At 45.0% G+C, this 22,026-nt stretch overlaps 1 protein-coding gene across 10 annotated transcripts in view; it reads right to left on the bottom strand.

The window, feature by feature from the left end:
• The window catches only part of Pex5l (peroxisomal biogenesis factor 5 like), a 208,812-nt gene that overhangs the window by 39,086 nt on the left and 147,700 nt on the right, over nucleotides 1-22,026 (bottom strand). For all 10 annotated transcript variants that reach the window (XM_008838652.2, XM_008838654.2, XM_008838648.3 and 7 more), the window contains 4 exons: nucleotides 17,717-17,911; nucleotides 16,102-16,225; nucleotides 15,183-15,279; nucleotides 4,897-4,992 (listed from right to left, as the gene is read on the bottom strand). In XM_008838652.2, the coding sequence (XP_008836874.1) occupies nucleotides 4,897-4,992; nucleotides 15,183-15,279; nucleotides 16,102-16,225; nucleotides 17,717-17,911 (512 nt within the window). The remainder of the gene's footprint in view (nucleotides 1-4,896; nucleotides 4,993-15,182; nucleotides 15,280-16,101; nucleotides 16,226-17,716; nucleotides 17,912-22,026) is intronic.

The raw sequence follows: 22,026 nt of genomic DNA, 5'->3' as shown, positions 1-22,026 counted from the left end.
GTCTCTCCAGCCCCGTATTTGTTGTTTTTAAGATGCACATTTTTTAAAGTCCCAAAGAGAAGAACCAGCTATTTGAAAATTATGATACTTGGGACACAAATGAATTTTTGGTGTTTTTTATTTTTTTCTCAATAAAATGTAAGACATGGAGGCAAAGAGTCTCCCTTGTAAGAAACACTGCCTAGAACTAACAGCTCAGGGTACCAGGAGGAATATCAACCTTTGAATATTAACAGACTCTCAGGTCATTTACATATGCAATAAGCTCACGCATGTGTGTGTGTGTATGCGTGTGTGTTTAGTAGTGTTTTTTCTAGTAACAGATTTTAGGGCATTTCAGCATAAAGACGGCAAGTGGTCAGCTACATCGCACATTTCTAGAGCAAATAGTGTGAGTTTATGGGATTTGACGTATAAGGTTTGCCCAGTTCCCCTCATGGCACAGCTACTTGGCAATTCCCTGAGCTGTTCCCAGGCTGTTGTCAATGTCGGGCAGAGGTAGCCACAGGGGATAAGTCACCAGTCTTCAAGTAGAACTCCACGTTCTGCTGTCAAGCCAAATATTCTTACCCTAGCCGGGTAGATGGCACTCCAGATAGATCAGAAAGAAGACAGAAGGAAAGGCCATCCATGTGGTGGTGATCAACAACCATCTAGCCCCTCACTCGGGAAATATTTATTGACTGTATTGGAGGGATGGGGCATTATTTTAGAAGGAATTGGGGTTCTGTTCTGTTCTGTTAGCTCTCTGCTGTTGCTGTGATAAACACCATGGTCAATGGCAACTTGTGGAGTTTATTTGGCTTACATTTCCCAGTCACAGGTCATCATTGAGGGAAGTCAGGGTAGGGACTCAAGCAGGAACCCAGGCAGAAGCCTGGGCAGGGGAGGGAGGGACACTGCTCACTGGCTTGCTGTTTCCCTCAGCTAGTTCTGTTATACAGCTCAGATGCACGTGCCTAGGGACGGCACCACCCACATCAACTTTACTCAAGATGGTCCTCACAAACGTGACCACAGGCCAGTCTGATCTGGGGAACTTTTCAGTTGAGGTTCCTTCTTCTCAGGGAGCTCCAGGTTGTGTCAAGTTGACAATGAAAACTACCCAGAACGTGTGGTGAATATGAGATGAAGCGCCCTTTCCAAGGAGGCCACACAAGAAAAAGAACAGCAAAAATGTACCAGGAAAGACCCAGTGATCACGGTAAGGAAGGAGAAGCTGGAGTGACATAACAGTAAGGGAGGGTCAAGACTGACTTTCCTGGGTGCTGCCACATCAGCTACGAGGTCAGTGGCACGAAAGACTCCTCTGCACGAGGACCTGGGAGAATAGTGCTCCCACAGAGAAGAGAGTGGAGGACTCTGAATGATGAATTTGGTGTGTTGAGCTCAGGGACCAGACTGAAAAGTAGGAGAAGATGGAAGAGAGGGGACCCGGAGGAGAGGGAACATCCTGAGACAGTGGTGACAAAACAAGTACGGACAAGAAGAAACATCAGACTTAAAAATACAAGGTAGAGAGCTGGGAAAAGTCCAGCGTGTTCCCGGGACTCTCATCTGGATCTTTTGAAAAAGCATTTTATTTTTCTATTATGTGTCTGTGTGTGCACATAACCACAGGTGTCTGTGGAGGCCAGAAGAGAGCACTGTATCTCCTGTAGCTGGAGTTCTAGGTGGTTGTGAGCTGCCTGACATGGATTCTGGGAACCGAACTTGAGTCCTCTGGGAGAGCAATGCACACTCCTAAGGGCTGAGTCGTCTCTTTAGCCCCTTCATCTGGATGCCACCACATTTAGAGTCTCCTCTGAGAGGGCAATCTGCAATAATTCTATTTTACTTCTTGTTATTTCTGACAAGTTCATACTTGTATACAATGTACTGTGATCGTCTTCAACCCCCCCACCCCACTACTCTCTCATCCTCCTCCCTGACCCGTTCCTCTGTCCAACTAGTGAATGTTTGTTCTTTTCTTTTCGACTGGGTCTTATGTACCCTTGAACGTACTATGTAGCTGATGGTGACCTTGAATTCCTGATCTCCTGCCTCCACCTCCCAAGTACTGGGATGACGGATGTGCAGCCCTATAACTGTGTGGTGCTGGAGATGGAACCCAGGCATTAGAACATCTAAGATGTAACCCCATCTTCTTTTAAGAATCTTATATCCTGGGCCAGGGAGATGGCTCAGCAGCCTGATGACTAGAGTTTGATCAAATTTTCCTCTAACCTTCACATGTGCACAGGTACATATACACACACAAACACACACACACACACACACACACACACACACACACACACACCCCTTATATACGTATGAAATTCTCAATAAATTATGTAAATAAAAAAATAAAAAAATGCAATTAAGAATCTTACATTCCACTGTAGTGTCTACACTTGCAACACTCCCTCTGATTAGCAACACAACACATGTTTATCACAGACCATTTGGAAAATGCAGATAACAGAATAAAATAAATTACCCAAAGAGAGCCATCAGAGGATAACTACTGTGAACATCTGGACACAGACATTCTCTGCTGTATTTTGGGAAAGAGTTCTTCCACGGGTCATGTGCTGGACCCTGATCCCTAAGGTTGACAGGTGTGAGGAGCTGGGAGTCAGGGAGGGAATGAGATCACACCTTCTGCTGTTTTTAGACAATACTCCTAGTTTCAGTAACACCTGGAGGTGAAGAGCCCGCAGGATTTCCTATCACCTTAGTGTAAACACTTTACCCCCCCCTTTTTTTCTACATGGCTATAAGTAGTACCTTGTGGTCCACATGGTCTCTCCTCATTTGTTACAAAGGTTTCCCAGAATCGGGCTTTCGGCTAAACAAACTTGCTCAGTTTTCTGATTAGCTGAGACTGTTGTACCTACCATCGGTTTCATGTGCAGACAAACCTACAGGGCTTTGGGATGTTAGAAATCCAAGCCCTCATCTCACAGATGGTAGCAGCAAGTGGTTGACCAGGCTGGTCCTCTGTTCTCTGCCGTTTACTAGACAGCCTCGTAGGGCTGGCTGGTTTCTCTTTCACTTCTAGTTCAGCAGTCAGGACCCTAATGTACTAGTAATGTTTGCTAAATGAATATCTACTTAAAGTACCATTCAAGCCCTGGGTTCTGTAGCTGGAAAGAGCCATAGAGGGGTGGACACTGAGGACTAGACGGGTTGTCCTGTAGCTGGAAGGGACATGTTGGAGGCCCCAGAGAGACAAGGGAAGCCAGGAGAAGACAGCTTGGTGAGGTGAGGTGGGCATTATTTACAGAAGCATGGCGCTAAGTCTCCTTCCAAATGGAAACTGCTGGTGGGCCAATTTCAGCACAAGAGCTTTGTGAGAATTAGTGACTGACAAAGGAGAGTATTTCCTCAGAAAGAGGGGAGGCGCCCTAATTGTCTGTGTCCAAGTAGAAAGGGGAATAATTGGTCAAGCATTTTAAAAGAAAAACAATGCTTGCCTGGTAAGGATGGAGAGTTTTAAGATCACTCCCAACCAGGATTAGACTCAGTGAGTAACTACCTTAGTATGTGGGTCGTTATTTTCCTAGTCAAGCTGCTATTCCATAATTAGGTCTTTTGAGTTTAAATTCATTATCTTTCTCATTATAAATGGGACTAAGTGCTAATGTCTTTCTTGACCCAAAGTTCTATGCTTCTAAATAATAGTTTGAGTGCCATTTCTATACATCAGGCACAGTAGGAGTTCAACTGATAAATTTAAATTAGCTCTTAAATCTAGAAAGCCTACATTTAAGGTAATTTAAGCTACAGGCTCCATGCATTTGAGTGATTTGATTGAGCTCAGCTGGTTTCAGTCGACTGTATCAGTTGTTCCCGCTAAGAGTGCTAAAATATTCATTAGCGTGTTGTTTTTTTTTTTTAATTAGAAAAGTTTAAAATTAAAGGAGGAATTTGGGTGTTCTTTGCATGGTGAGATAAAAGTGTTCTTACTGGGTTTCTGAATGATGACATGAAATTATGGCTAAAATTATTTCTCTAGAAGACAGAAACCTTGTAATATTAAATTGCGAATACGATTTTACTGACCACGGAGTATAGAGTTCCTGGAGGAGAACCCTTAATGTAATCATTTCATCTGAATTCTAGTGGTGAGATGGTTACATAGGTAGGCTTATGCAGCGTTCCAAGAGTGCTTTCAGTCTGTAAGATACATATCACTAATGAAACGGGGTCCCAACGGGCTCACGTGAGTCCAGTGAAAAGCTCTACTCTCAAACGGTAACTTAGAAAGCTTTGATGAGCACCCCAGTGGGCTTGGGTGATGGGCTCTGAGTCCAGCCAGGAGGGAAACAGACAAAAGAGCCTGCAAAAGCTGCCTTTAGTCTGCTTTCCCTCAGCCTCCCTTCTCCCCCGTCCCACTGGAAGACTGAATAACAGAAATCGTTTTACTTCTCAACAATATTTTGGACAATATTCTATGAAAATATTCTATTTTCCTTAATGATAGAAAAATAATGGCTTGGGTCAGGATGGGCTGTCCATTTGCTAGAATATCCGGGCTAATCCTTCTACCAGAGTGGCAAGACAATCAAGTTTCAGACATCGAGCTAGATGCTGAAGAGCTGAAGTGCCAGGCAGGCATCCAGGCCTCATGGGGCATCAGGGAATCCATGGAACCCAGGCCAGGCTTTGAGTTCTTTCTGACCCTGGTCTCCAGATAGGCATAGCTAGCCAATCACAGAACTGGCATGACAGGGGACACCTCCTTGCCATCCTGGTGGGGAATCACAGGTTCTCTGGCTGGAAGTCTCATCCTGACAACCTCATGTTCTCACATCTACAGACATTTTATCTGAATCCACTGAAATTTGACTTTTGTGGCTGTTACTCTCAAAAACCTGAAATAGAAAATTTTTGTTTTAAAAAAGTTACCTCTACTGCTGCTTTTGCCCTTTCAAATTCCTCTTCTAAGGAGTGGTTCCTGGAGAGCAAAGCCGTCCCCCAGCGGTGCTCTTTGGTCAGGCGAGCCTGAAATAAACCAGATGGAAGGTGGCGGATAATTGACATCACACGATACAAAAACCCTAAGTTCTTTCCTTTTCTCACCTTGCTTTCCTGAGTTCAAGAAATCTCTCTCTCTCTCTCTCTCTCTCTCTCTCTCTCTCTCTCTCTCCACCATCCATTTTATTTTTCTCTTTCTTTTAAGAAAGGACTTATTTGTTTTTATTTGATGAGTGTTTGCCTTCATGTATGTAACTGCAGCACACAGCGCCTGGCACCTGCGGAGGCCAGAAGAAGGTGTTGGATCCCTCAGAACTGGAGTTTCAGGTGGTTGGTAGCCATCATGTGGGTCCTGGGAACCAAACCTTGGTTTTCTGTAAGAGCAGCAAGTGTCCTTATCCACTGAGCCAACAGTTCCATTAGTATTTGAGACAGGGTCACTCGATGGGAAGTGGGGCTCGCTGATGAGCCTAGGCTGGCTGGCCAGAAAGTCCCAGAGGTCCTGTCCCACCTCCCTAGCTCTGAGACTGTAGTGTGCACTGCCTGACTGTGTACATGGGTGCTGGCAAGAGCTTGGGTCCTCAAGAGCTTGTGTAGCGGGACTCGACAGACTGAGCCATAACCCTATCTCCTCAGGAAGTGTTTCTGACAGATGTTTTCTGGAGTATTTTTCAGGTAATCTAGGATGAGTCAGATATGGTAATGTGCATGCATGGTTCTTGCAGGAATGGTCTCTGCCCTGGTCTGCACACTGTTCCACCGTGAGAGCAAGCAGCTTCCTGATTATTTTCCAGGAGGTCCTGAGAGGAAGTCTAGCAGCACCCATGAAAGGCAAGCTGAGATGACTTATTTCTTCATCCATGATAGAGCATTTTCTAAGTCTGCCTGACCCTGTATTAGTTTTCTTGGACAGCCCCCCGCCAAAGTATCTTCACAAATTGAGTGGCTCAACACAACAGAAAATTAGACTCTCACATTCTGGAGTTCGGAAGTTCAGTCACGGTGCAGCCAGGCTTCCCTCCCCCTGAGGCCTCTGGGAAGACATGCTCCAGGCCTCTGCTGGTACACCACTCAGTACAGGGAAACAAATGACCTTGTTAAGAACAGACTGAAGACCACGTGTGGACATTTCCTGAAAGAAGACACACCGACCACCAACAGGCACGTGGAAACTAGTCAACACAACTATCAAGGAACTGGAGGAGAAATCCAGAGTCCGGTATCACCTGGGATTTGTTAGGACCGGAGAAGACAGAGAGAAAAGGGAACTCCTGCACACTGTTGGTGGGAATGCAAGTTTGTGGTTATCATGAAGACAGTATAGAGGCCCTTCAAAAAAATGGAAACTCTGCCTACCACGCGATCCAAAGGAAACGGGAGCGTTACGTGAGGAGGTCTCTGAACCCCATGTTCCATGTGGAATTATTCAGTAGACATGAAATGGAAATTCCTGTCTGTCAACTAATGACTTAATATGCATGCACCATGAAATACCGTTCAACCGTGAAAAAGGAAGCACTGTCATCTGTGAACGCTGGAACCAGGGAACACTACCGTAACTGGGTAACTGACACAGCCAGGCACCGAAGGACAGTCATCAACTCTGAAGTGTGTGATCTACAACAGCTGATGTCCCAGAAGGAAGGAGGGTGGTGGTGACCAGGGCTGGGGCTGGGGCTCAGGAGGTAAGTGGGAAAGCATTGGTCAAAGGATGAAAAGCTTCACTCAGAAATGAGGAGTAGGGTCAGGAGTGGAGTGACTGTAGGAAATCACAAGCCATTATAGTCCCAAGAAACACTAGGGGATGTAAGTGTTCTTCTTATAAAACCAAGGATGTGAGGCATCATATTCTACATGACAAACATATACTTTTACTTGTCAATTGAGATATAATCACAGAGGAGTGTTCTGTGCATTTTACACGTCGGAAATGACCTATGAATGACATTAGAGGGAAGAGGAAGTGTGTAGATTGTCATTCGAGGCTCTGCCTTTTATCAGCAGGCTCTGCTCACTGGTGAAACGGACCGGCTTTGCTGGGAAGCCTGACCCAGCCGGACTGCATTACCGTCCCGGCCTCTCCCTTCATCAACGTTTCATGAATCACAGGCCACAAAGGGCACCACATATCAGGATTCCAGGCTTACCATTCACCCTCTCTTTCCCACTGAACACAGCAAGTACAAGGGGAATCTCCCTGTGCAAATGGCCTTTATCCTGATGGTACAGTGACTCTTAAGGAAGCATGATTATTCATGTTATTTGAGAGGCTTTAGGCTATTACTAAGTGTTACCTAGCTCACCATTTTTAAATGTTTCTGCCCTAGAAAGTGTAAGTTAAATGTTAGGGAACACAGGTAGTAAACAGTAAACAGGGCGGTGCCAAACAGAGGTTAGCATGCAAGGGAAAATTCGGGTCCCTTCCCACGATTTCACAGTGTGCCGAGACACGCTGCTTAAGGACTGAGGATGAAATTCGGGTGGTGCTAAAAGCAGCCTTCCTTTCAACCAGGACACCTAAAAACAACCTACCTTGGAAGAACATGGTAATGCCTGTGACGTGTTGATATGGCACTTTGATTACAGGCCTGACAAACAAAATGATTACCCTTGTCAGCTTGAGTGGCAGCTGTCTTAATTGCACAGCCTCTGTATGTGTGATCCTCAAACTTTAGTGAGAACTGAGACATCTGAAACGGCTTGTTAAAGTGCAGATTGCGGGGCCCCTTCCCCAGGGTCTCTGATCCAGTGGGCCTGGTGGGAGGCCTCAAATCTGTACCTTAACAAATCCCCAGGTGCTGCTGGCTCAGGTCCTCAGAGAGAACCTCTGACCCACATAGGTATCGCACATACACGGGTGAAACTCAAGTTCATGATATACTTGACGTGTACGTTGCTTTTTCTTTTATTGCGTGGTTTTGAAAAGTGTTCCGTGGTCACAGCTACCTCCTGGAAATATTTTAAAATATCTTTTTAATTAGTTTAAGCTAATTGGATCTTAGGGTTTTATACTCTCCAAAGAAGAAAGCATTTAGCCTCCCTAGTTGGTGATCATTCTGAATGATAAATAGATAAAGGAGAAGGAAGAATTTAACCACTCTCTAAAAGGAATATTGTGTCTCATTTTATTCAAAATTATGGCTGTGATCAAAATTATGACTTAGAAATGATTTCATTTATGGCTGTAGTTACCTAGACTGACTGACTATTGGGTAACCACCTTGATGGCTGTTCCTAGCAACCCAGAGAGGTAACTGCCTGTCTATTGTTTCTAGAGCGCTCTTGTCATAATACATTTTAAAGGCTCAGTATTTGGGGCTGAAGAGAGGCCTCAGGGGTTAAGAGCACTGGACACTCTTGCAGAGGACCTGGGTTCAGTGTCTAGCACCCATAATGTGGCTAACAATTATCCATAACTCTAGTTCCTGTGGATCTGACCCCTTCTGGCCTCCGTGGGCATCGCATGTACATAGTGGACATACATGCAGGTAAAAGTCATATACATAAAAAAATAAAAAATAAAAATACAGTTTTAAAAAGTTCAGTTTCTGTCTGGTCAAGTTTTAACTTTCAACTTGATACAACCTAGACTCACTTGGGAAGAAAGTCAACGAGGGATTCTGTAGATCAGGTTGGTCTATGGGCATGTCTGTGGAGGGTCATTTTGATTATGTTAATTGGTGTGGAAAGATCCTGCCCACTGTGAGCAGCACCGTTCCCTAGGTACGGAATCCTGGACTGTTTAAAAGAGAACCAGGCTAGCTGGGAGCAAGTAAGCAAGGCAGGGTGTGCGTTGGGTTCTCCCTGCTCTTGACTCGACTGCGGCTGTGTTGTGACTGCTTCAAGTGCCTGCTTTGAGGGTCTGGAGAGACGGCTCAGCGGCTCAGAGCACTGGCTGCTCTAGCAGAGGCCCTGGGTTTGGGTCCCAGCACCCACATGGTGGCTAGTAAATGTCCATAACTCCAGTTCCAGGGATTCAGTGCCCTCCTCTGACCTCTGTGGGCACTGCACGACATGGGTGCGCTTAAAACGCAGGCAATACACTCACATACACAAAAATAAAATAAAGAATTGATTTTAAAAAGTTCCTACCTGACAACCTCCTCAGCGATGGACTGTAACCTGGATTTAATTATAAGCTAAATCAACTCCTTGTTGTCAGGACAGTTTGTAATGGCCTCAGAAATGAAAATAGAGTTCTATTAAAAACAACTGAGGAAGAAGAAAAAGGCCTGTGTGTACTTTAGAACACAACCATATAAGGACTGAGGTCCTGGGTGTAGGGTGGCATGGTTTTCAAACCTCAGGCATAGCTCTGAAGTTAGGTTGCCTGAGGCAGGCCCTGGTCTGCCATTCATTACCAACCAGGCCCTGGTTTGCCATTCATTGCCAACTATCACCTGGAAGAACGCATTGGATCCCTAAATTCTCATCTGAAGAGTCTACATTTATGCAGAGTCCCTTAAGAGTTGAGTAGTATTCTGTAAGTACAAACACATAACGCACAGTGAGTGTTCTGCTGAGCCTGGCTATCATTACCAGCTTTTGGGCTGGTACTTATCAGGAGTGACTGGTAATTCACTAAAGTATTTTGTGTTTACAGCACTTCTGTATTTGATGGAGACAGCTTGGAGTCTGACACTACATCACGTAAACACAACCTCACTGAGATGCTCAAGAACTTTGAATCAGTCAACAGACACTTGTCATGGGTGCACATACAAAAGCTGTCCTCAGGTATAAGGGCAGGTTCCTTTGTCCAGAGCCTGGCAACGCACGGTCCTCATACCCATTGAGTGATGAAATTCTATGCTTGACATCCAGGTAAGTGCTGCTTGAAAAGGGATGGGCGGCATATTTTCAGAAACTATTACTGAGACAAGTTGAAAATGATCTGGAAGAAAACGTCACATTTTTCTGTTTCTTAAACTGCCTATCACTAGCCACTTTCACTGTAAAATTCTGCGTTTTTACTTTCCCCTTAGCGTCCTTCACCATGCCAACAAACATTTACTGAGAAGATCCCACTGTGCGCTGATTTCCTGTGTTGACAATGATGTCTCAGACTTCTTTCTTCTTGACTTCTTTTCTTCCACCTTTTCTTCCTTCCACACTAAAAGCTCATTGTGTGGCTGGGAGGGGAAGACGGAGATATGACTCACACGTTGTCCTTCCACAAGCAAACAATGGGTCTGTCTGGGCTGAGAAATCTAGTTCTTTTGTTAGTTAATTCAGTCAGTCCTGAATGTTTTCATTAGTGTCGTTTATTGCACAGAATAATGGGCTTCATTTTCATACTTTTTAATTTTTTAAATTTTATTTTTTTATGTGTATGTGTGTATTGCCTGCATATTTGTAAGTGCACCTGTGTTGTGCAATGCCCACAGAGGCCAGAAGACAGCATCAAATCCCTCTGGAACTGGAGTTATGGATGGCTGTTAGTCACCAGGTGGGTGCTGGGAGTTGAACCTGGATCTTCTGCAAGAGCAGCCAGTGCTCTTAACCACTGAGCGGTGTCTCTGGTCTCTATATCTGTCCTTCGATCTCATTCTTCTATTACCCAGTCCCGTCTCTCCCTTCACCCCCACACTGGCCTCCTTTCTCTTCCCCTCTTCTTTTGGACGTTACTTTTTCAAAGTCCAGATTCTGGAAACGAGAGAAGAAATTCAGTGTCCATCTTCTGAGCCTGCCTTATTTCACTTACCATGATGATCTCTTTCAATTTTCCTGCAAATGGCATAGTTTTGTTTTTCTTAATGGCTAAATAATATTCCATGATGTATACGGACCCCATTTTCTTCATCCATTTGACTGCTGATGGAAAGTCAGCTGACTCTGTACCTTGATTATTTTGAGTGGTGTTTCAGTCACTATGAATCTCTGCATGTGCCATCTTGGATTCCTTCCAGTATCTCTTATACCTAGCTCATGTAGCATACTCACCACCTCACATGTGGTTCAAAGGACAGCAGACATAATGATCGTATTGGTTGAACTGAGATGGAAGCCAATAGTTTTCCTAAAAGTAAGGGTCTGAGAGTGAATTTGGGAGAATGAATTGTGTGTGGTGACAAGTCCTAAGAAAATTCTAATTTGTCTTAGAACTTTCTAGAAGAAAATAACAAGGACTCGAACATTACTTACTCTTACTAACCCCTCAGAGTTAGGTAATAATCATCCTTTGTGATGAAAAGAGCAACAGCTGGCTTATGAGCTAGCTCAGAGAGGCAGCACAAGATGGCTGATGCCACGGGCTGCTCTGTGGCTAAGAACCAGGGCTTTGGAAATTGATGGGTGTGACTAGACTTGAATTCAGGCCCCTTTCTTCCTCAGATATGCAACTTTAAGAAAACTACTCTTATTTTTTTCATGTGACATGGAGAGAACACAAACTCCAAGGCTACCATGACCATTTCACATAATACATGAGAAACACAGTCTTACATTACCTCCTCACTGAAGGGCAGTGTTATGTGGAGAAGGCTCTGCTCTGAAGTTGAGGTTGCCTGAGAGTTACCTGATGGTGACAGTGTCCAGAGTGCACGCTGCAGAGCAGCACCTGATGTGAAGTCTGAGGTTTGCAGGAGTCCACCTCAGAGCCCCCCACACAGTGCCTGAACTGGGAAGGAAATGCTCGAACTATCATTTCTGGAGAAGCTGTGTTCTCCCCCCTGGGCTTCACCACCGGCTACCTCAGACCCATCAATGGGAAAGGGAAATTTTACATCCTTCCTTTGTGTGTTTTATTCAACTCTTCTATTTTTACTTTTCAGATTGTGTGATTTCTTTAAACAGGTACGTCTAGGGAATGGTAACTACACAGTCTGCATACATGCCCAGAACTGTGCCCTTACACATTTACAGGTTACATAACCCACTGCTCTTCTGTCCCCTGATTTTGGTATTCAAGGCACTGTTTGACATTATACTATGCTTTCCCTTTCTCCATCTTAAAAAGAAAATGAAAAACACATACGTTTTCACATGACAAGCTCCCATTTTCTTTGTGACTCTGAAATATGATTTTTAAACAGGTTTGTAAATAGCTCCACACCTGTTGAGTCACTGCCTAGGATAATCTATGTTGGCTTGAGGGAAAAGAAAATGGTTCTTGATTTTCCTGTGAACCATCTGGGTGAGCGTGGAGCCAGTTCTGATGAGTCGAAACAGTTTGTTTCAATGATTTGCAATTCAGTTTTAAGTTGAAATTTTGTCCAACCTTCATCATAATTTTACTGTGCCTACATAAAGAGGTCATGGTCGATGAGTAGTGAGCGTCTAACAGTACAAAAATCTTTCCTTTTGTGTGTGTATATGTATGCATGTACATGTGGGCACATGTGTGTGCAAGTGTGTTCATGTAGAGGCCAGAGGTGAACCGTAAGTGTTGCTCCTCAGGTTCTATCCACCTTGGTCCTTGAGACATCTCTCACATGGTCTGGCTGACCAAAAGCCCCAGGGATCTTCCTGTTCCCACTTCCTCAGCCCTGGGATTGTGGTATGTGGCACCACGCCTGGCTTTTTACATTGGTGTCCGGCTGGAACTCAGGTCCTCATCACCCATGCATTTCACGGAAGAGGCACCTCCCCAGCAACCTCCTTCCATTTTTCTTTACACATAGTGGGATCTGTCAATTCTTTTGATGCTATTTCAGTGACTCTGTGTTTCAGATAGAGTATTAAATATGGATTTCATGAAACCTTTCCTATTTAACTACGGATTAGAATTTTTAAAAGCACATATATGATTTCTAAGGTGATTCTTGATAAATAAACATTCAATGTTAATAAAAATAGAGATGGTAAATCCTTGACACATAATTCCCCCTTTCAGAGGACTCACTGGGATGGACCTGGACAGAGACTCTCACCATGCGTTTTAAGCTGTGTTCTGGAAGACAACATGAGAACCCTCAAACCAATTTTCTATAGCACATCATGTTTGCTTACGGTAAGGCACGCTGTGGGTAAGCAGGACAGAGTGGTGGGACAAAATCAGTTGACCAGCAGGAGACTAGCAGTCCTTGGGATAATAAGATAAATGCATTATGGGTTTCTATGGTAACCAGGGACCCTAGCTGTTCTTCTGGCCCAGCTTGGTGTAGAGTAGACCCACTGTGCCAACTCTTATCCTGCTCCGGAAAAAACACTTTGTTGCTGTGTTTCACTGTTCCAGGAACATCCGTGCATGGAACAGCACTGATTACTGCAGCTGAGTTGAACTCTAATGCACTCATGAAGAAATGCTTTTCTAATAAGTGCTGTGGCTTTTCTTCAAAGAAGACACATTTCAAATGAGCACAAAAAGAAACATTTCTTTTTCATGTTACATTTGCAGTTCATTAAGGTTTGTGGGCAATTTATTCAGGAGGTTAGTCTGCTGGCTGTCCAGCTGAGGTCTGAGAACAGCCGCGTCCTTCCTCCCGAGGGTGGGGGTCTGGAGGGAGCTGTTGGTGGCTTAGGAAGGTTCTGGAGCCTCATCACTTCCTCTCTGAGCCCTTTTCTTTGATACTTTGTAGTTGTGGGTCCACAGTAAACTCCTTCACTCTGCTGTCTATACAAGGGGCGGTGATGAAACTACTTATTCTGCCTTTAGTCAGCATCAAATGAACTGACTGGTATTACAGCTCTACTCAAGAGTTAGCAACAATATTTACTGTTATTATAATTATTCCTTCATTTTTAAAAAGATTTATGCCACTTTAAAATTTTATGCAAATCTTTAATTTACATATTTAAATGAGAACAGCCTAATTTGAATATAGCCACTTGGTTTGTGGCTGTGCAGGATGTGCACATATCTTCTTCATGCCTTTTATTTATTTATTTATTTATTTATTTATTTATTTATTTATTTGTGTGTGTGTGCACACACACACATGTGTAGTCTGGTACCTGTGGAGGCCAGATAGGGCATCAGATCTCCTGGGACTGCAGTTACAGGCTGGCTGTTGTGAGTCACCTGAGGTGGGTGCTGGGAACCAGACTCAAGTCCTGTGCAAGAGCATCAAGTGCTCTTAACCGCTGAGCCACCTCTCCAGCCCCAAGTGTCCCTTTATTTCACTTCAGCTTTTCGTGTCCCCTGTCAGTCTCCACCTGCTATTTAGCAACATCAAGAGCACTTCTTCTGGAAGCTTAGTCCCTCCACTTAATACCTTTACACATTTAGTCTCACTTCAGCAAGACTGCAGAATGCACACAAACTTCTTAGATCTTTGCAGTTGAAGGGCAAGACCTTAAAAATCTGTCAAGGTCTAGAAAGACGGAGACTGGCTTTGGTGTTCTCAGACCCGTGGGGATGACAGCTGTCTGTGTGAGGTGCTGCAGCTGAGGCCAAGCAGTGGACAGGCAGACGTGGCTCACATCCCATTTCCTCCAGTGATTATGCCCAGAGAGACGTTTGACCTCACTGAAATGGGGGTGCACCTGTGAGGAGCACCTTGAAATGCAGCTCACAGGGGATGGAGATGCTCGTGGTTAGGAACATTTGATACTCTCACAGAGGACCTGGGATCAGTTCCCAGCACTCATGTGGCAGCTAACATAACTGCCTAACTCTAGTTCCAGGGGATCTGATGCCCTCTTCTGGCCTCTATGAGCATTGCATGCATGTGGTACACATACAGACATGCAGGCAAAACACTATACACATAAAAACATCTTAAAATGCAGCTCACAGGAATATATAATATTGTTGGAGCCTGAGATGTAACATAAGAAAAGCCCAGTGAATCCCAAGGCTCCGTGGGTGCCCACAGTGGCAGCTTGATGGATCACTGCTAACAGAACAGCATGACCTTTGGCATGCACTTTATTTTAGTGCAGAATACTGGTGTACAGCACCTTACTCCACAGGGCGCAGATGTGAATGAATACTCGAGATGTAACTTCCTCTTCTTTCTGTTCTGTTCTAGAAGCAGTGTTAATACTGGAACAGAACAGATTTTCATATTGCCAAATAATGGGATAGTCTACAGCAGCACCAGGAGGAAGTGCTAAGCACACAGTGAATTCATTAGCACGTTCTCCAGCCAAAGACAGGGACGTGCATACAATCAGTTATTCTAAGCACCGAGCCAGCAACGACGTGAGAACACACTTTGCAATGCAAAGTTAAGAAAAACACTTCAAACTTTCTGTGCAAAATTTAAATAAAATATTTACGACACATTCTCTGCCAGAACAGACTGGGTTCACTGAAGACTGGGGTTTGTTACCTGTGCCGGAGCTACTAGTTCCAACTCGGAAGTGGACTCTTGGTTGAGGATGCTCTTCCCTGTGCTCAGCTCTGGCTGAGATCTGTGTTCTGAGGACCTGCGGTGGACATGAAGGAAATTCACTCACACCAAGAACAGATGCAGCTCAAATCCTGCCTTGTTCACCTGGACCACTGAGAACCACACAAACCCCTCGTCAGAATTCCAGTGTCTGTGTCTGTTATTATGACCACATCCAGAATTTAAGTGGCTGTATCCAACTTGCTAGTTCTAATCTTTTTTGATTAACTTAGGATTCCGTTGAACTACGGACAAAGAGCATACGGATGCCATGCTATTTTATTGTATTTTTTTCTAGTAGGAAATTCCACTTTTATGAAAAAGCAGTGTCTTGCTTTTGTGGGAGACAGCTCATAAAGTAGCTCATGCAGGCGGAGGTGCACAAGGACCACAGCCAACCCAAACAGGAAGCTGCCTTTTCGGAATCTTTAAAATAGAGAAAAAACTCAGATGGCTAGATTCTCTCATGAGTCTCCACTGATTATCTGTAATTACTGTACCATATGACAGTGAAGGATTGTGAAAGCCAGGGAAATCCTCTGTAACCAGAAACAACGATGCTTGCTGTAACACTACATTGAGCCCACTCACACAAATATACACACTTCTCTTGACGAATAACTCAGCTGCACATTCAGAAAATTATCAATAAATGTTGAACCAGAGCCTCCTCAAATTCTTATGACTGAACAGGCTTGAGGAGTTGACAGTTCAGTTGGACTAATTTGTAGAAGCAACAACATACAGTTCATTCCCATGGCCCGGGGATGGGGACTGATGGAGCTCACTGGCCATTCTGGTCCTTTTCTGCACACGGCAGATGCTTAAGTGGCTCATCTCTGGAATTCAGACATCTTACCACAGGAGCTCCTTTGATCCGGTTCTAGATGAGCACAATTTTCTCTCTGCCATGGGATGGCCCTTGCTTGTTCGATCTCCATGAAACTTGACATCATCCCATTTTTCCAGTTGTGTTTGGATGTCTACCGGGGAAGAGGAAACAGAGGAGGGGGGCCCAGGGGAGCCCATGAGGTGCACAGAGAAAAGAGATCCATTAGGCTTGAGCGTGGTGTCCAAACAAACTCAATTCACACTTGCAAGAACCAAGGCCAATGTTTACTTATTTAGTGTGGCGTGAAAATGGATAAAACACACAGCAAAACAAAAAGTGAGATGTATTTTTAAAAAAATATTTTATTTACTATTTTTATTTCATGTGTCTGCATGTATTGATTGCATGTAGGTAAGTACACCTGTGTTGTGCAATGCCTGTGGAAGGCAGAAGAGGGTGTCAGATTCCCTGGAACTGGAGTTATGGACAGTTGTTAGCCGCCGTGTGGGTGCTGGGATTCAAACCCGGGTCTTCTGCAAGAACAGTCAGTGTACTTAACTGCTGAGCCATCTCTCCGGCCCCAAAAGTGAGATATATTAAGGGAAGCTGAATTGGTTTCATAGTTGAAGCAATCCAGTTGAGTTGATTTCAGGAGTTCATTTTATGGATATATGTGTATGTAGGTGACACACAGGTGCTCACACACACATGCACATAAACGACCTTCTTGAGTACCTGCCACTTTTCTTTCTCCTGAGAAAAGAGATTGATCTGCCTAGTCGCATGAGTTGAGGAGTAAGCTGTCCTTTCTTGGGATGGTGCAGAGTTTATAGATAAAAACATGGGTTTGGGGCTGGAGAGATGGCTCAGAGGTTAAGAGCACTGGCTGCTCTTGCAGAAGACCCACGTTCAATTCCCAGCACCCACACGGCAGCTAACAACGATCATTAACTCCAGTTCCAGGGAATCTGAAACCCTCTCCTGACCTCCTCGGGCATTGCAGGACATGGGTACACTTATACAATGCAGGCAATACACTTATGTACAGAAAATAAAATAATAAATATTTTAAAAAACATAGACTTGGAAGTCAACTACTCCAGAGCTTTCTCTAACTGACTGTGTATCTTGGACGAGTTAAAATTTAATACCAGGCTTTCACATATTTCAGAGTTGTAATCATGTGGAGATGAAACATGTATGTCATGTAGTGTAGCCCTGGCCATGGCAAGCCAACGCTGAACGGTATCAATAGCTAGCGTCCTCATCTTGAACGTGTCCTCAGGCCAGCTGAAGGCTACTGTGTTGCCTGGCTGTCTCCAGGGATGCTGTGATTCTTGTTTGTTCTCTCCTGTTCTAAACTGAGAGCTCCCAGAGAGCGAGCTACACCCTTTACTTTAATCCATAACTCCAGGGCCTGGTAGCCATCACATGGGGGAGGAACCCCTAAACAAACGAATCAATACTGATACAAACCTGAACTCTCTGTGGCTCGGCCCATGCCCAAAAGAAGCTCTGCCCTGGCCTCTCCCCCCGCCCCCCCATGTCTCCTACTCCTGCGTTCACGTTCCTAAATTTATCTGGGAATGTTCCTGCCATGTCAACACCAACAGGACAAGGGCTGCTGGGAACCTCTGCTTACCTAGATCTAAGGATGAGGTCTCAGAGCCCCGCAGAGTCTGGGTCCTCTGCTCAGCATCTGCACTGATGAGGTCGGGCCCATCAGCTTTCTTCTTTAGGGATGAGCTCTTGGATGAGGCCTCAGACTTCTTGGCTTTGGTTTGGGTTTGAGAGACAGGTTCACTCAGGTCAAGGAGGTCCAAGCCAGTGGTCAACACTACGGGAGACAGAAGAGGATCAGAGGAGTCCTTTGCTTTCTGTAGTTTTTATTTATTACATTCATTTGTGTGGTATGTGTATGTATGAGTGTGTGGTGGGGATACACCTGTGTCATGGATGTACACCTGTGTGTGGAGGGGGTATGTATATGGGGGGGTACATGTGGCATGGTGAGGGTACACATGTGTGTCTTGGGTATATACCTGTGTGGAGGAGGTACATGTGTGGTACATGTGGTGTGGCACGAATACATGTGTGTGTGGTGGGGGTACACATGTGTGTGTGTACTTGTGTGGTGGAGGTACGTGTGTGTGGGTATGTGTGGTGGGGGTATGAGTATTTGGTGGGGGTACATGTGGTATGGTGGGGGTATGTGTGTGTGGGTACATGTGGTATGGTGGGGGTACACATGTGTATGTACATGTGTGTGGTGGGGGTACGTGTGCGTGTGGAGGCCAGAAGACAACCTTAGGCCCTGTTCTTTGGATGCCCGCCACCTTTAGATGTGTTGGAGACAGAGTCTCCCTGGTCTTAGGCTGGCTGACCTCAGCCTCCTCAGGACTGGGATTACAAATGTGCACCATCCTGGTAATTGTTCTCCTTCCTAGGATCTGGAGACAGAACTCAGAGCCTCTTGCTTACAAGCCAAGCACGTCACCAGTTGAGCCTTCTCTCCAAGGCTCTGCAGTGATTTTTAAAATAGGTGTGGCTGTTGGGTGTGCAGAGCCCCTGTGTTCACAGGATGGGTAGAGTCAGCAAGTCAGGCTGGCCCACCATTGGCTGGTGGAGGCAGTTTGTGAGACTCGGGCGGGGCTGCAGGTTCCCCTGGGCTTGATGCAGGTGGGAATCCCCTAGGCCGCCTTTGCAGCGAGGAGGCCCGGGATGAAAAGAGGACGATAAACCCAATCTGAGTTCTATTGCTTTGCTTAATTCTAGGGAAGATTTACTTTACATGTGGATTTTCCAGGAAACGGTCAGTCATCCATGTTCATGGGTTGGGTGTGTTTTCCAGATGTCTTTCGTTTTGAGCAGCAAAGTGTCCTGGTCTGCAGGAAGGCTGGCAGCCATCTTTTAGTTAATTAAGCAGTTTGCTCTTAAAACGCATGGCGTTTGGCTCTCATGCAGGGGGGTTTTATAATCCAGGTGATGAACAGGTGCATGCTAATGCCTTTGCTGTTTAATATGCAGGTTTTAATTCCAATGTAACCAGCTATAAAACGGTTACGCTGTTACTTCCAAGAAGGTTGATTACAATGTATTAAATACTATAAGGAAGGCAGAAATAATAATTTGTTCCAAAGCAAAGCCTGACTAGGTCATGGAGAGGAACAGAAAACAAAGGACAGAAGCCCCCTCACTTCAGTGCTGCAGAGGCTGGCTGGGGTGCGGGCCGGGGCTGGGGTGCGGGCAGGGCCTTGGGTGCAGGTCTAGTGATGTGCAGGCCTGGTAGCTTCCTAGCCTGGGACTCTTCCCCCAGCTTAGGAAAGCCAAGGCTGTGTAGAGCTCTGTGTTGCCCCTGCACAGTCTAAGTGACCCCTGCTGCACTTTCCTGCTTGTTCTTTGGTTTGAGAACAGGCGTGCATTGATGATGGTCCAACCCCCTTCCATTACCCCCTGCTGGCCTGCCTGCTCCTCAGGAGGTTTTCTGTGCACACAGCCAGACTGCAGGCATGCATGAGCTCAGAGAATTCTCTGATGTGTGAGGGAGCCCTGAACCCCAGCTTTCGGCTTCCAAGGGCGGCTCTAGTTGCTCAGCTGTGTTAAGTTTCTTGAGGAGCTTGAGCTCCAGTTTCCTCATCTGTAAATCCACAGTCCTTACGTATGTGATGAGGCTTAAATGATCTAACCTATTGTGCTGGACTTACTGGTAGATATCAGCAAATGTTATTTCTGGGCAGGAGGGAGGGAGCTTAGTGCTAGAGAGCTTGCCTAGCATTCCCCAGGCCTTGGGTTTGATCCCTAGAGCTCCACACACAAAGATGTACTTTCTATTTTTGAGCAATCTTTCCCTTTTTTGATATTCTCCTGTTCCCCTCTTACCTGTTTATTTCAGGTCACAATCAAATCCACACAATGATCAAAAGAAGGGGTATACCAATAAGTAAAACAGAGACAGGACATGAAAGAGGTAAAGATTTTGTTTCTACGGAAGATTCTAGACTCTATGGAGTGAATCTATTGTGGACCAGCCAGAAGGTGTCAGCTTGTCACAGTTGCGTTTCCTTGGCTGGTGGGAGCTCCTGTCTAACAGGAAGCTTCTCAGGGAGGAGGGTTTGGGGGGTGAGAAGCCCTGGAAGGTGGGTGGTGAGAAGGGGCCTCTAGTGATGAGGTGCCTGTTTTTATGTGTCAAATTTAAGCATGACAGACAGCCAAGTTAGGGCTCCACACACTTTCTACCCACTGAGGGGCTAAGTAGAAACTTCTCAATACTATGAGGCTGGCAAGGGCTTTGGAAACAATGTGAGTTCCTTGTGATGGAAGAAACACCAACTTGCATATTGAAAGTACATTTGCTACAATGTATAACTAGTGGGCCAATTTAATCTAGAGCCACAATGAATTAAAGGAGGGAACCGAATAGTCAAGCCTGCTCAGATTCATTCTTGCTCCACTCAGGTATCCAGGGTTCTGTGTCCTCTCTCTTTTGCTCTTTTCTCTGTAAATGTGAAACCAGAACTTGGCATACCCGAAGGCTCTACTTGAGACCCATTTGATGGAAGAAGTGTTTTGGAGGTCTAATGGCAAGCCTTGAAGCTGACAGTGCCCGAGGATGACGATTTTGAAAACAGACAAGGCTGGGGGTAGCTGTTGACTTCTGGAGGAGATGGTATATTTTAGTGCGGGGGGTTGTGGTAGTCAAGACTTAGAAACAAGGATCTTACTGCTGTCCAAGTGTTTCAAAGAGAGCGTGCCTGAGTATGAGAGGGGGTGTGTGCTTTGCTGACTTTCATGATTCAATTAAAAGTGTCTCTTAGACACTTTAGTTTCCAGTATATTTGTGCTCAAAGAGGGTAATTTCTTCTTATAGTGCCTGTGAGGGCACGTGTGTATGATGGCACATGCATGTGAGGGCATATTCATATGTGTATAATATGTGTAAGAGTGCAGATCCAATCTTTTAAGTATAATCCTACTCCCAGATGTGTAGCCCACTTATACTTACAGATCACAGGCTGTGAGTTTCCACTGTCTAAGTGGCCTCACAGGGGAAAGCCGGGAGGTAAGATTCTGTCTGAGAAGGGGATATGAGGGTGAATTTGAGATGAAGCTGGTTTTGAGGATGGAGGCAGAAGCCATAAGCCAAAAATGACAGATGCCCTCTTAAAAGCTGGGAAAGCAGAATTGATACTCTCTCCTAGGGTCTGCAGAGGAATGGGTCCTTGATGACATCTTGATCAGAGGGTTTCTGACTTCTGGAACTTTAATATAAAAAAAAATCGTGTTGTTTTAGGACACTGCATTTGTGGTGCCTTGTTACGGTTGAGCTGAGGTAAGATGCTAATTCAGCTGATGTGTTGGTGTTCAAGCTGAGACTCAAATACAGACTGTCACTCCTACCTAGACACCACCTGAACCTAGAGGCAGTGTGCAAACTTTTAATATGGTGTATTTTTTCTTCAGCTCCTGATTACTTGGAAATCTGCACAGTCTGAGGCAGACTTAAACAGATGACAACCTTAGAAACTATCTTTGTGGATAACTGAATTCCACTGGATGGAATTACTGGACTGTGGAAGATAACACTCTGTGAAAGTGGCTGTTCCTAACTATCTCCAGGGCAGCTGAGATTGACAGTCTGGAACTGGAAGGCTCCCCCAGACCACTGCGAACGTATAGAAACACTAGTCTTCTTGGCCCTGGGAAGTCAGGTTGCTCAAGGCAGAACAGAGTAGCACCTTGTAAGAAGTCTTGCTTGGATACCTTGGTGGTAGACAGACTATGAGATGCTATCACATAACGAGACATGATTTAAATAGGCAATGCCAGAAACTTCCACGTAGATAAACTGTATTAATTAATTCAACCAACCTGTTCTTTCTATCGGGATGTGCCATTAAATCTGCCCCTCAGATTTCTAAGCTCTCTTGAGACGTCACCAGCTCAAGGATCATT

Source organism: Nannospalax galili, unplaced genomic scaffold, assembly GCF_000622305.1.
Source record: "Nannospalax galili isolate Female #2095 unplaced genomic scaffold, S.galili_v1.0 scaffold179, whole genome shotgun sequence".
NCBI lineage: Eukaryota > Metazoa > Chordata > Mammalia > Rodentia > Spalacidae > Nannospalax > Nannospalax galili.
Note: the sequence above shows the minus strand (reverse complement) of the source record. Positions and strands in the feature narration are given on the sequence as shown.